The sequence below is a fragment of the Anarhichas minor genome, unplaced genomic scaffold, assembly GCF_050575085.1.
Source record: "Anarhichas minor isolate MPS153535 unplaced genomic scaffold, ASM5057508v1 ptg000025l, whole genome shotgun sequence".
NCBI classification, from domain to species: domain Eukaryota; kingdom Metazoa; phylum Chordata; class Actinopteri; order Perciformes; family Anarhichadidae; genus Anarhichas; species Anarhichas minor.
The window spans coordinates 5,170,755-5,184,271 of NW_027466471.1; the positions used below are offsets into that span (position 1 = coordinate 5,170,755).

Genomic DNA, 13,517 nt, shown 5'->3' on the forward strand with positions numbered 1-13,517 from the left:
ACAGTGGCATAACACATATTGAGTTTAACTGTCCTCCTTTTTGACATGTTCTGTTTTTCCTCATATATTTGAATATTTTTTCTTAATCAGAAGAGGGCCTTAAGTTACAAAAGATTTAGAACCGCAGTTTTTATAGTATACAAACAAACAGGCTTTACTTGACAGATCTGAAGGGCATTGGTTCTTAAAAACTCGGTTTCTCTCTTTATCCGAGAATATTCTGCATCAGGGTGCAGGCCTTGTTGAGCTATAAAGACATAGTTCAAAAGATAACACTTTTGCCAGCTGTAGTAAAAATATTAATGCTACATTTTTTCATGGCTGCACTCCAGAGAGAACATCATGATTCCAAGCTCCAATCAAGTTATTTTTGACAGAATGAGGTTCAGCATCTCTAGCTTTTCCAGCGCCTTTGAAAATGCAGAACATACTATAAGCAAACAAAATCTATTGATTAAAAATGTACAATTCGGTCGCATACAGCAGCAGCGGTGATGTCATAAGCGGTGTTATCAAATTAACTGCAGACATTTAGAAGGAGACGCTGCGATGAAACAGACTGCCTTAACTATGTTATCGCTAAATCCAGTTCGTTATTTGTGTAGGTGGCCCAACACAAACACTCGGATCATAGAAACAGATGGTGGCATCTCGTAAACATGCGCACGCACACGCACACACACACACACACACACACACACACACACACACACACGCACACGCACACGCACACACACACACAGATTTATTGAGCTCTGCCTAGGGCTACTTCCAGAAGGAAAGGCTCTATTAACCACATTACATGCTGCTTAAGTGGCTTTGATGAATTCAACAGAAGCACACATGTGACCGTGTTCACTTCCGATTTCAGCCCAGTAAGGATGTCAAATGGGAATGATGGTGGGGGAGGAGGGGGGTGTGGGGGGAGATGAAGAGTTCACCTTCATTCCTTCCCTGCATCTGCCCACGATGTGCTTCTGATCAACACATCTGTGCAGGAAAGCCTGTTCAGCGTGATAGAATAATCCCGTTCTCACCGTCTCCACCGTGGCTCCCCAGTACGTTCCAGCTTCGGGGGATATCCAGATTGGCCATGGCCAGGGCCACGCGGCGATCCATAGCCCAGCGAGAGCTCTCCTGGCCCAGGTTGAAGAGGCTGCTCAGCTCCTTGTGATCCGTGGAGCTCAGGCAATGCCCGTGGATTACCAGGTGCTCTGCCAGGTCCTGAGAAATTAAGTAGTTCATGATTAAGATACAATCTGTGATAAATGATGTGCAATGCAAAAAAAAAAAAAAAAACAGCAACAGGTCAAAACTACTGCTATGCAACTGGTGATTTTTCTTGCTTTCAATGCAAAAAAACCTTTGGAGACTCGAGGCGTGCGTCTTCTTTTTGCACAGCAGTAGAATCTGTGTACTAGAATGTATGTGCGTAACTTTTTACCACAGGGTTGCACAAACCTACGTGAGATGTACAAGATCGTATTTGTATCGTCGTCACTACCTGAGCATCATCTTGGACATACTCCAGTGAAGCCCCGCCCACCCAGGCGACGGGTGTGGCTTCAGAGCACAGGTAGGCCTGGACAGAGACCACCTCAGCCAGGTTGTGTCCTAAAGACGGACACGACACAGCAAAAAGACAGACTTTACTCAGGGTTTATGTCATAATTGTATAATAAGTTCATTGCTTGGAGCTGCGTTCTCGTGCAACAAAAAAAATACAGAAATACAGCAGACAAAATGATTCAACAGGTTTCAAGTCACTGCGATAAAATGAGCTGAAATTGATGGGGCAGGAAATCTAAAAACACTCGTGGTTTTTGATGAATGAATGAAAAATAATTTAAATTATACAGAATACAGAAAACACCGGTAATAAAAATATGCCTTTTATATTTCAGTCCAGGAAAGTGCCTTAGAAAATCATTGAGTGTGGTTAAAAATAGTCTTAAATTGTATGTTAATTAAAGGCATTTCTTCTTCTCTTTTGATGGAGAAGGAGACCTGCTTTTAATAGTTCCACTATCGTAGAGAGCGCTCAAGCCTGCAGGACTGCCTGTTGTCTGTGTCAACCTACACAGAGGCTCGGTAATGTTGACGTATTGTTTATGGAGCCGTTTCCCTCCTGAGAGGAAGCTGATAAGATTCTGTGCCTTTCCAGACCTCAAGTCACAGACTGTGTGTGTATGTGTGTGTGTGTGTCTGTCTGTCTGTCTGTCTGTCTGTGTGTGTGAAGATTGAAAACGCGATCTACTGTTCCTGAGTACATCAGACAGGATTGTGAAACCTGGGGTTGTCAGCATGTGCAGTTTAAGATTTGAACTTTCAAATAAATTCTACCTTTCTAATGTAGCAAATTACCCCAAAATGCATACAATAGCACATCACTACAGTGCGCAACATACATATGAACATACCCGGCACTATAAAGCAGAGCATGACGTCACTCTGAGCCCTGGCAACATGGACCAGAGTGGACCCTTCCAGAACAACGTAGACCTCTGCGTCCTCCGGCACCGAGTCGTAACCCTGCAGCAATGCAAACACCTTCGCCTGGCCCTGAGAAACAGAGGAGCGAGAGAGGGAAAGCATCATGACGCAAAACATATATCTATTCCTGAAGACGCGTGCTCACTTCAGATTAGGACTCTATTCTGATCCAGTGTTCTACATTTCCAAAAGCACACCAAATCTCCTGACAGCATGCCTCTCGAGGGTACAATAAAACATTCACCCTCAATAAAAACAGGAATGTCTTGGTGTCTACTGTAAAGACGTGCTCTGATCCCAACAGGCCAGAACACTTTAGACTTCTGATCTGAGGCAGAAGAAGGTGAAATAGGGCAGAGCAGTCACAATATGTTAAAAACCCTTTGACATCATGTTTTGTGCCAGCCTCACTAGACGCTACATCCGCACTTAAGAGGTCCAGGTTGAGCTGTTTCTAGGTCATTGATTTATCTAGGGCTGGGTGCCATTTGAAGTGATTTGATACATGAGCTAATACAGTAGCGTAGTTTTGATACTAGGACCAAAATTACATTTTTTTGTGGAATTTAAATTTTTTTTTTTTTACAAAAAGAGGACAACTTACTCAACTAGAAAATGCATTTCCTGCAGAAGATGCCTGTGAATGCTGAAAACTAAAATTGTACAACATTGGTGAAAATGCAGAAGTATTAAAGCACAAGGCACTGCACTGCTGAAAAACCTGGGAATAGAAATGGAAAACTGGAAGAACTGGTTTAAGCTAAAAGTTGAGTACATTGCTAAAAATGCTGGAAACTAAACTGTAATGCTGTCAAAGCTGGAAGTTAGGATGGACTGTCTAAAGAATTGAAAAAATACAAATGTAATATAATTGCAATCACAGCCTATGATGAAAAAAGCACAATATTTAAAACCAGTTTAATGTAAGCATAAGAGAGAGATAAGAGAGAGGAACTGATGGAGCTCTAATCAGCTGATGAGAATCACCTGTGTGTTTCTGTATGCCAGGCCTGAAAGCGATGAGTCACTGTTGGGCTTAACTGGTGATAATACACAGACAAGTACGACCTGAATTTTGAGCATCGCAAGCCACCAACTGGACTGGATTGTGGAAGGGAACTGGACCAAAACCCTCACGGTCATACAGACACGGATTATGAACTGGTCTTAAAGCTGCAGCCATCAAACCGGGACAACTAGCTGAAAGAGGCTCACAAGCGTTGTAGAGCTGAGGAAACCTCAATTTACGGCTATAATAATTATCTTTGAGTCACAACGAGCAACCCCTTTCCCACTACAAAAAGTAATTTAACTCACTGTTGGATTAAAAATATTGATTGGTGCAGCTTTAAACATTTCTGGGCCCATGCCCATACTGTGGATAAATAGCTGCAGTGCGTAGATCTCCAATGCAACTTTAACTGAGCTTCAAGGCAGATATAGTTTTGTTTTTTTACTATTTATATATAAAGATTAAACATCCACTTTTAGTTTCATTCCCTCGGAATAATAGTAAAAAATAAATGAATAAAAATCATCCTTTTTTTGTAGCTGCTGCTTTCCACCAACATCTACCAGTTGCAGGGAAATAAATCTATTGTGGAAGATATCAACTTGTCAAACTACAGTGGCCTCCCACAACACACACCGTGTGGGTTATTGTGGGACACACGTCCACCCACTGACGGAGGCAGGAGCAGAGGAGGCACGTTGAAGAAAAGAAGGGACACCCAAAAAATGTAGAATTCTAAGACTTGAAATGCAATGAACATCTCCGATTAGTGTTGGATGGTGAAAGAGTATGAGAGTCCATCAGCCTTGAATCAGCTGACCTAATGCGTTATAAAACTGAAAGGCTTTTCTTTTTACTTCTCTCACCGTTTCACATAGAGGCACAGAGTAATCCTCTCTCTCTCTCTCCGTCTCACTTAATCCCACCTTCAAGGTTCATTTATCAATTTTGTCTGGTCAATTCTTTGACAGAGGGAGCATCAGGTTGAACACAAATTCTTTAATGTGCACGCAGCTTCTCCTCTTCCCTCAGTGAGACTCCTCACCTCTGTGTGATTGACCAGATGTTGAACATAAAATGAATAAACGAATTAACTTAACTAACTAATTAATAAAGTTTTTTTTTTACCTATTCCCATTAAATCCAGCTGTACTTCATGTTTAGGGCCACATAGTAAATGTTAGCATGCTAATAGGCTATGAATGTTAGCATCTTCATTGTGAGCACCTAGCAAGCCGCCGTTAGCATTTAGCTCCAAGCCTCTGAGTTGCTAGCATGGCTGTGGACCAGCCTTCTGAAAAACACTGGTGAGCTTACTTCAGTATTTTTAAGCTACACTCAACTTTTAAAATAAAAATAAATAAAAAACCTTCAAAATTGAGTCGTTCCCACACAGCTTCTCCTCGTTGAGGCTCCTCACCTCTGTGTGGTTGACCAGATGTTGACCACAAAATGAATAAACTTTAGTTGTTTTTTTTACTAAATACCTGCAAACTAATTACTATTAAATCCAGCTGCACTTTATGTTTTAGGGCCAGTTGGTCAATGTTAGCATGCTAACAGGCTACAAATGTTAGCATTGTCATTGCGAGCATCTTAACACACCGCTGTTAGCATTTTTGCCGAGTTGCTAGCATGGCTCTGATTAGCTTTTTGAAAACTTCCTTCAGTTTCACTAGCTTCCCTCTGCTGTTAAAATATAGTTGTTGCATAATGCGTTCATTCATTTATATTATGTATTACAGTTCTGAGTATAGTGTTTCATTACATGGTCATTCAGCATTCACAAACATTTGGTAACCTTTAAGTGATCTTGACTAAAAGGAAAAAGGCATTGAATACATGCCACATAAGAAAGGATTCAATTGACTGAATACATTGTGAGCCCTTTTGATCTAGAAGCATTAGCTCTCATTCCTGTTTGCAGAGTTGATAAAAAACACTAAAGTGAAACCAATAAAGAAATATTTGATCGCAGTCCCGCCCTGTTTGAATACAGCTTAACCTCCAGACAACCAGAGACATCACAAATCAAACTGATCGCAAATACTAAGTTCCTTTTCCAACTCTGAGTGAATAAAACACACAACAAAACATCACTATGAACAAAACACTGAGTTACTGATTTGCTAATTAATACACACAAATGCCAGGCTGCTATTGTCACTCTATGAAACTATGATTCAGTGCTCAAATAGTCCAACAGTGAAACCTTGAGACGTTTCATTCAAAGACCATTAAAGTCCCTGTTTGATCAAAGTCAAAAACACCGGCCTGCTGTCATGATGGCGCCAAATCTTATTTTTCTTACACTCAGTGACTTTAGTGAACTTGAATAATAAAGTACAGCTATGATGCATGGGCAGAAAACTATTCCTTTCAGATACATTTGATGCATTTTAATTAAGCATTGGTCCTGAGCACAAAAAATGTGTTTATATATATATAAATAAATGAGGCTGCTGATCCCTCACTGCATTGCAAACTCAATTTGCAGAGATTTTTCCAAAGGGATAACCAACTCTTTTTAAGATTAGTCGGAGAAGCTGGTCTCAAGCCTGACTCCACAACTGGAGCGCATACTCACATACAGAGGCACTCTCCTCCTGCTCAGCTCCATCTCCAGCTCCCGGCAACTGCAGGTAAATGTGGACATTAAAAACAGACATCTTAGAGAGACAGAAGGAAAAGGCACATCAGTGTAGCCCCACGGGACTCCTCATGACTCCTCTGGTTAGTCTGCCTTTCTCCTCTGATCCTGAAGAGATTATCATTTTTTTTAAAACTCATCTGTGCCACTGCCAAGCCGAGTCAGAGGTCCACCGATGGAAACCGGATCATCTTTTGATCTGAAGCGTGTGAATAATGATTTTAATGATGCTTTTGTACCTTGTTTGGAGACCAGAGCACCAAATATGCCCCAATCTGATTTGAAGGCAGTGTGTACCTTACTTCTGTGTGTGTGTGTGTGTGTGTGCGTGCGAACTAAAGTAGGAAATCGATTGAGTCTCAGTGCTGCAGGGTTCAGATCTGCTCATCAGTGGCCACTTCATAAACTGGACACAACAGTAAGGTCTCATCAAGAAATGTGTTGCTTGTGCAGTCACATTACATTTCGTATTTATAAATATATATTCATAATCATAAGAGACGTCACAGTGAGCATGAACACACCGAGGGGAGAGGACTTAGTGCCGTTTTAGTGCTAGCTTTATTGTCACAGAACAACGGCTGTGGACGCAATATTTGACATTTGACACTAAAAACACGACGGTTTAGCTTTAAGAAACATTTGTGCTGTTGCTCAACGTCTCAAATGAACCGGACTCACAGTTCAATGTTGACCTATTTAGCCGCAGTGAGGCTCTTTTACACGGCTACATTTCACATGTCTGTAAACTGTCAATAATGTAAGAGACGGACACGTTTAAAGAAAAAAAAAAAGTCAACAGCTAACGTTAGTTAGAAATGGGTTCACATTATTGACGTACCTCCGTTCACAGGAGCTCAAACTCCGGCAGAAGAAAATACCGACAGTCCGCTTAAATTCGGCAGGAAACAGAGCGCCAAATTCTCGGACACACTGCTTTATTTTTTTGCTAGCTGCTAATTCAAGTGTTAGGAGCTACAAGTTGAGGTATGGCGTTGGGTCGGTGCCGCCGCTGTTTTCACCAGAGTGAGCGGCAGCAGCATCCTCCTCCTCGGTCTCTGTTGATGCTCTCCCGTCTTCCGTCTGCTCCAATGCAAAATCCTCCATAAACATGAAAGTTAAGTTTATTTGAGGTTACAGCGACCTCTAGTGGACGGAGATAAAACAGACACCTACATGTTGAAATCTGTGTTGTCTAGACTTATTCAAACTATTTCAACACAATCATGATGGGTCAGCTTCAATATTACAAAGATTTATTTATATCTGCTTATGAAACATTTACAGATGCCAAACATTATGAAAACACAAAGCAGACATTAACAGTTGAATCATTCGAAACACAAACGCAGACACACTACATTTACAAAGTGTAATTACAAGATGTCCAATAAAAAAACACTTTCCATTCACACGTTCTTCACACAGTAAATGCATGTCCTCTTTTTGATGCGCTGGAGTTAAAAACACCAGAGTGATGCGCCCATGGGTTTGTCAGTCTCTTAAAAACCTGTGCCAACGGGAAGTGTGTGTCCGATTGTTTTGAAAAGAGGTTTTAGAGTTGTGAAGGCACTCTAACTCAAATCTGAAGCCATCCCCCCCTCTCCCCCTATAAGCCTCAGGTGGCCTGAAGCTGTGGTCTCAAGGTACCCGCTTCTCCCTGGGCCAGGCCGTTAGCCCTGCTGGTGCCGGGGCACGGCACCGCCATCCTGGGGAGGGTGGAGGCGAACATGGTGTCCAACATGCCCAGCACCTCCAGGAGGTCCTGCTGGTAGTCGATCTCTCTCTCCAGCAGGTCCTGCAGACGCAGCAGCTGGCGGTCCACGACTGGCGACTGGCCGATGATCTGCCTGTAGACGTCCAGGATCATCTCGGCCGCCGTCACGAGCACGGGGGCGAACCTGGGGTCGACCACGTTCCTGGAGGAGACGTGGAAAAAGTTGAAGGGTACGTGCAAAAATATTTTCGTGTACAAGCTCCCAAATTCAAAGCATCTGGAAACACGTTATTTCAACACTTGGTTGCTTGAGCGATGACTTTTTTTTCTGCTTCTTACCCTACGAGGAAGTTGAGCAAGCGAGAGAGCCCCTGCTCATCCCGTCCCGCCAGAGCGTTCTTCAACGTTCCTCTTCGATCCAGCTCCTTTATAACAGCCACCGTGATCTCAGGCTTTCTCAGTCTTGTCCATGTCTGTAAATACAATTAAATGTGCTTTATTAATAAAAGTTCAAATCAAACCACCTTTTTGCGACTTTGCTTTTCGGCTTCCGCATTCCCAGGACAGCGAGTTCACTTTGTACAAAGTAGCATATCGCGGCTTTGTATTGCGAATTGGGATACAAAACAAAAAAAACAACAACTTTGAAACGAGAAGCAAATTCAAGAAAATGACACCAACTGATTTAACATTTAATGTTGTAAAATACATAAAATGCATACCTCCAGAGCCGTATCCAAAGCCTTCGACACATTAAATTTCTTCAGCTGCTTGTCGTATTTGGCTAAATACTGTTTCACTGGCTTGCTGACAAGATAATCACCCTGAAGAGGAGAAACAAGGAAATTAATCAAAAACTGTGAGAAAGAAAAGCCCTTTATAATAAACGCAGAGATAAGGCATCTGTTGGGGAATAAACACACAGCAGATAACGTCTCGATTCAGACTGCCAGCCTCAGCATGTTAACAAGGTGTGAACAGACCTGTTTGGGGGCGTGGTTCTTCCCCTTCACGAAAACGCGATACGACGGCCGTCGCCTCTGCTGGCCGGAGACTTCCTTCAACTCTTCGGGGCTCTTCCTGTGTTTGATGCTCAGGATGCTATTGGTCATGCCCACGACGATGGACTCGTCATCCGGCTGAGGAGAAAAAAAAAAAGTTTGACTTGTCAAGAATCCCAGTAGGAATGAATGAAATTAAGACATTTTACGACAGTTCACCAAGTCTGTAAAATGATTTAAAATGTTGTCAGAATTCTTGAGATCATCAGGAAATTCAGTCGATGGATCACTCAAGAGATCATCATTCAACAATTCCTTTTATGCACAAGAACTCCAGAAGACACCATCATCTGGTATTAGTTTAGACCATGGCTACGGCTGGGACAGAGTCAAGAACTCTCTGCTTTATAGTCTATTTGACTCTAAATGGACCATCATTTACTAAATGAACATCATACTGTAAATCAAGTGAGGACTAGAGTCATTTTCTCATAGACTTCCATACAGTCAGACTTCTTTTGCAACCGGAGGAGTCGCCCCCTGCTGGTCAGTAGAGAGAATGCAAGTTTAAGGCACTTCCCCCTCAGACCAGGAGGTTGCCGCCTGATTGAAAGGGAAAATCCAAAAGCACTCAAAGCAAACAAAAAAACATTGTGATCTGGAAACCCTACACTCTCATCATGCCAAAAAACATTGTGATCTGGAAACCCTACACTCTCATCATGCCAACACCAAGAAGAGAGGATGTACCGTTTCATCTATTGATTTAAATCTCTGGCATTACGAGATATTTCTGTTGGCTGCTGCAGAAACTGCTCCCTCTGATGCACCTCCGATACAAGCAAATCCTGATGTGAGGTTTTATTTTGTTGCACATTTATAAGCCATAGTCATCCAGATGAAGTGTTTCATATCTTGGGTGACGTAACCAACTGCTTTGTTATCCTCATAAATGTTGCTTTGCTTATTTGAACGCACCTTTCTACACTTCATTCATCTTCAAAACATGACAAAAAATAATAATAGGATTTCTTACAGCCAGAGCCAGACTGAGGATGGAGGCAGCGTAGTCAAAGTTGTGGACAACTTTGTAGTTGGTGGTATTGTACACCTTTACATGCCTGCAAGACAAAAAAAAAAAAGAAGGAGGATTTCAATTAGGTCAGGTTCGTATAATAAAAACTAGATGTCAGACATGCACGCTTTCCATACACCTGTCCTCGTACCTGTCCAGAGAAGCTGACAGCAGTCTCTGTCCGTTGCTGCTGAGACACAAAGAGGTGACAGTTTTGTGATGGTTCTTCAGCGACACCAGAGGCTGGCCCCCTTTTAGCAGATCCCACACTTTCACATGGCGCCCACCTAAAGAGAGAGACAAGAATAATCGTAATGCCTTGGATAAACATTTGTTAATATAATGAAGCATACAAGTGCAGTTCAGGTTGTTTTTGTCACAATTTAAGTCCAAACGACAGCCTGAACAAGGCTGAGGGACCCTTAAATATAAATAAATAAAAATGTGGGCGCCTTGTCTGGATGTTCTGTCTGAAAACGTGATGATTGGAACGGCCGACTACCTGCAGAGACGAGGAGCCCCTCAGAGGGATAGAGAAGCAGACTCTCCACTGGCTGGCCGTGGTCCATGGTCATCACACTCTTATCTGCTCTGGCATCAAACAGTTTCAGTGTGTGGTCATAGGATCCTAGGATTTTAAAAAAACAAAAAAACTGTTGTTTAGTCACACGAAAACAGAAAAAAGTCCTTCAACCTGCAGTGGCAGTCCATCTCGAGCCCAGCTCGGACCAGAGATTTAAACTTGAGGAATTGGAACTTGCAACTGTTTGCAATGCGTTGGTCTGCAACATTCCGATACCGGCAAGTTTACACCAACGCGACGAGACGCGTGTCGTCTCCATTGCAACGGCTCTCTGTGCCTCCGTTTTGTAGCGTCTTAAAATATGAATGTGGATAGGAATACTGAGGTAAGTGCCACAGTTGCAGTTCTACTAGTGATGAAAAGTCAAATGTAGGCAGATTTTTTTCTGTTCCTGTTATTTAAGTTTAATCTAAGAGCCACTGTGAGAGATAACATTCATTAGTGGTACTGGCTCCAAAAAGATCCAACACTTCTGGCCGTCTTCAACTATTCCTAAGGCTGTTCGCCTCCATCTCACCAGTAATGAAGAGATCTCTGTTGAGTTTGCTCGCGACGCCACAGCGAATGTAGTCCGTGTGTTCTTTGTAGCTGTTGAGCTCATTGGCATTCGTGATGTCCCAAAGTCGACAGGTGTAGTCGTCTGACCCCGTGAGAATCTGGTAACTGTCCGAGGTGAAGTCTGTGACATGGACCGCCCTGAGCAGAAAATGAAACGAGACAGAATTGACATCAGTTCACTTCCATGACCAGACGTTTATAAAGGCTGATGCGAAAGTGAGCGATACTCACTTGCAAATGTTTTGCATCAAAACTATTCATACACGCAGCAATGCAAATTTGCAACAGTTGAAGCATTTTTTCAATAAAAACGTTGGAATAGATTTGCAAACTACCAGGATCCCTTTGACCCAGAGCAGCGTCTGGCAGACTGAGGTAAATTGCTGTACAGCCTAAGCTACTTTATTGAGTTTCCTTGTAATGAAATGCTCTAAAGGGGAAATTATGTTCCCTCTGGTAAAGTGTATATTTCTAGGGCTTTTATTGTGAAAGGTAAGAACGGAATGAGTAAAAAAAAAAAGAAAAGTTGCTTTTTCACAGCCCTGTGAAAGTATTCATAACAAAAACAGTTTTAAAAAGTATATTGACATGCAAAAAAAAAAAAGCACCCCCAGTGTGTGAAGGTTTCAAGTCTGCCAGACAGTTTAAAGGTTGTCAGAATTCTTGAGAATCATCATGAAATTCAGACGATGGATCACTCAAAAAATCATCATTCAACGATTCCAGGCCTTATTTGAGAACACTCATTCTTCAGGCCGGGACAGCACAACTAAAACACACCATCGGACAGTGACACACGGCGGATACCTACTTCGTGTGCCCTTTGAACATCCTGAGTGCCACCTTGCCGCCGACATCAAACAGCCGGACCACCGAGTCCTCGCATCCTGCCACGAGCAGCTGACCGTCCGACCTGAACCTCCCACAGTACGCGGTGTCCTTAAACCGTGTGAACGACTTCACAGGCTCCTGGGAGAATGGCCCGTATATGTGGATCTGTGTGGGAAACAGAGTTAGTTGTGCATACCGACGCAAGGAGGGAGTCATTCCAATAAACAAAGCTGAATTCAAGACAACATACTCTGGTGAATGCCGTCACGGCGAAGTTATGTGGAGCCACCGGGGAGAAGTCTATGCTTGAGATAGCTCCGAATTCTTTTATCTGGACCGGAGCCTATGGGAGAAGAAACACAGACGCATTGTTAAGATCGAGAAACAACACCGAGGATGTGCTTTTCCCGCCCACGGTAACATTAAGCGCACAGTGGAAGAGGCTCACCTTGTAGTTTTTCCAGTACAGCGTGTCCTGTGTGACTTTCTCTCCGAGTTTTGGATAGAGTGGGATTTTGGTAGGTTTAAACGAAGCCATTTCACTGCCGATCACGTAACACTCTGTCTGTTGAGACATAGAAAATAAAAACATGGATATTAACATATAGCAAGAGACTTGACACTCGGGCCAGTTAACCCCTTAAACCTCAGTGGCCTGCTAGTAGGTACTTTTCGACAAACTCATCACGTGCAGTCCAACAATACTCAAACCAGGTTGATAAAACAACAAAATGTCGATTATTATTTTGTAACGACCATACACAGAATACGACAGTCAGACAAAGTGGATTTTACCACTTTACAGCTAATCCATTGAAAATAAACTTGCGTAAATGAAATGGTAATAAAGGAGTTAAAAGCTTGATCTGTTGCTTGATCCACGAGAGAACAACCGGCGAAACGGGACATCAAAACCAACTACAACGCGGACTGAATGGCACGGAGTTCACACTCCAACTTCGCTCCAAATAGCATCACAACCCACTAAGACTAAGCCATGCTATCCGTAAAGGCTAAGCTAACGGTTTCACCGTTTCGATTTCTTCTCGGACTGCGGTTTATTAATGCGCACAAAGAGCTCAATGAAATAAGAAAGTCTAACGTTACAATTACGTTTCATCCAACAGTTAACATTACACTTCGCGTTACTGTAAGAGCAGCTTATTCGAAAGGATGCTTGCGCCAACGTGCTCAGCACAGCAGGAGTGAGTTAGCTAGCACACTTTAGCTTTAGCCGCCTTGCATTTTCTACTAAACCCTTCCTGGTCATTCTAACATTTGAACGAAAAACATCTGGGAGAGCAGACTTACTTTTTTTAAGTAGGATTTGTTGAAATTAGTTGATACCGATGTTGGTTTTTGATGTAAACCAAGAGTTGCTCACGTGCAGCGATATCACGTTGCCTCTCGCTGCACTGGGGGACGCCATGATTACTAACGTGACTACTTCCGGTGTGGATGTCATATATTTATTGTTCACTGAAAGGAACACTCCTTTCTTCATTTTTTGAATATTTCCAATGGCACTGCTTGTGAACCTTGTATTACAATTTTTTAATATGCCCATGTATTGATTCATTTAATGAAATGGTTAAAA

General features: G+C 42.5%; 2 protein-coding genes across 5 annotated transcripts in view; both read right to left on the bottom strand.

Annotated features, from left to right (window-relative positions):
- LOC142957569 (rho guanine nucleotide exchange factor 28-like) overlaps positions 1 to 7,231 on the bottom strand; it is a 37,253-nt gene extending 30,022 nt beyond the window's left edge. For all 4 annotated transcript variants that reach the window (XM_076099480.1, XM_076099479.1, XM_076099478.1 and 1 more), the window contains exons 1-5: positions 6,997 to 7,231; positions 6,093 to 6,141; positions 2,421 to 2,562; positions 1,505 to 1,614; positions 1,038 to 1,224 (exon numbers count right to left, since the gene is read on the bottom strand). In XM_076099480.1, the coding sequence (XP_075955595.1) occupies positions 1,038 to 1,224; positions 1,505 to 1,614; positions 2,421 to 2,562; positions 6,093 to 6,125 (472 nt within the window). In that variant the 5' untranslated portion in view covers positions 6,126 to 6,141; positions 6,997 to 7,231. The remainder of the gene's footprint in view (positions 1 to 1,037; positions 1,225 to 1,504; positions 1,615 to 2,420; positions 2,563 to 6,092; positions 6,142 to 6,996) is intronic.
- A 163-nt stretch (positions 7,232 to 7,394) lies between these two features.
- Positions 7,395 to 13,355, bottom strand: utp15 (UTP15 small subunit processome component). Its single transcript, XM_076099489.1, has 12 exons — positions 13,232 to 13,355; positions 12,369 to 12,485; positions 12,171 to 12,263; positions 11,901 to 12,085; positions 11,049 to 11,227; positions 10,451 to 10,576; positions 10,100 to 10,235; positions 9,910 to 9,994; positions 8,856 to 9,011; positions 8,595 to 8,696; positions 8,212 to 8,345; positions 7,395 to 8,074 (listed from the first exon to the last, which is right to left on the bottom strand). The coding sequence occupies exons 2-12, from the start codon at positions 12,456 to 12,458 to the stop codon at positions 7,774 to 7,776; spliced, it is 1,587 nt and encodes a 528-aa protein (XP_075955604.1). The 5' UTR covers positions 12,459 to 12,485; positions 13,232 to 13,355; the 3' UTR covers positions 7,395 to 7,773.
- Positions 13,356 to 13,517: the final 162 nt, after the last annotated feature.

What these genes read in the sequence shown, in the direction of transcription:
- utp15 (XM_076099489.1), bottom strand. Translation starts at nt 12,458, where the DNA reads ATGGCTTCGTTTAAACCTACCAAAATCCCACTCTATCCAAAACTCGGA. An exon ending in CAGAGATCTCTTCATTACTG is followed by an intron (nt 10,577 to 11,048) that starts GTGAGATGGAGG and finishes TTAAAATCCTAG; the next exon opens with GATCCTATGACCACACACTG. An exon ending in CTGTCAGCTTCTCTGGACAG is followed by an intron (nt 9,995 to 10,099) that starts GTACGAGGACAG and finishes TTTGTCTTGCAG; the next exon opens with GCATGTAAAGGTGTACAATA.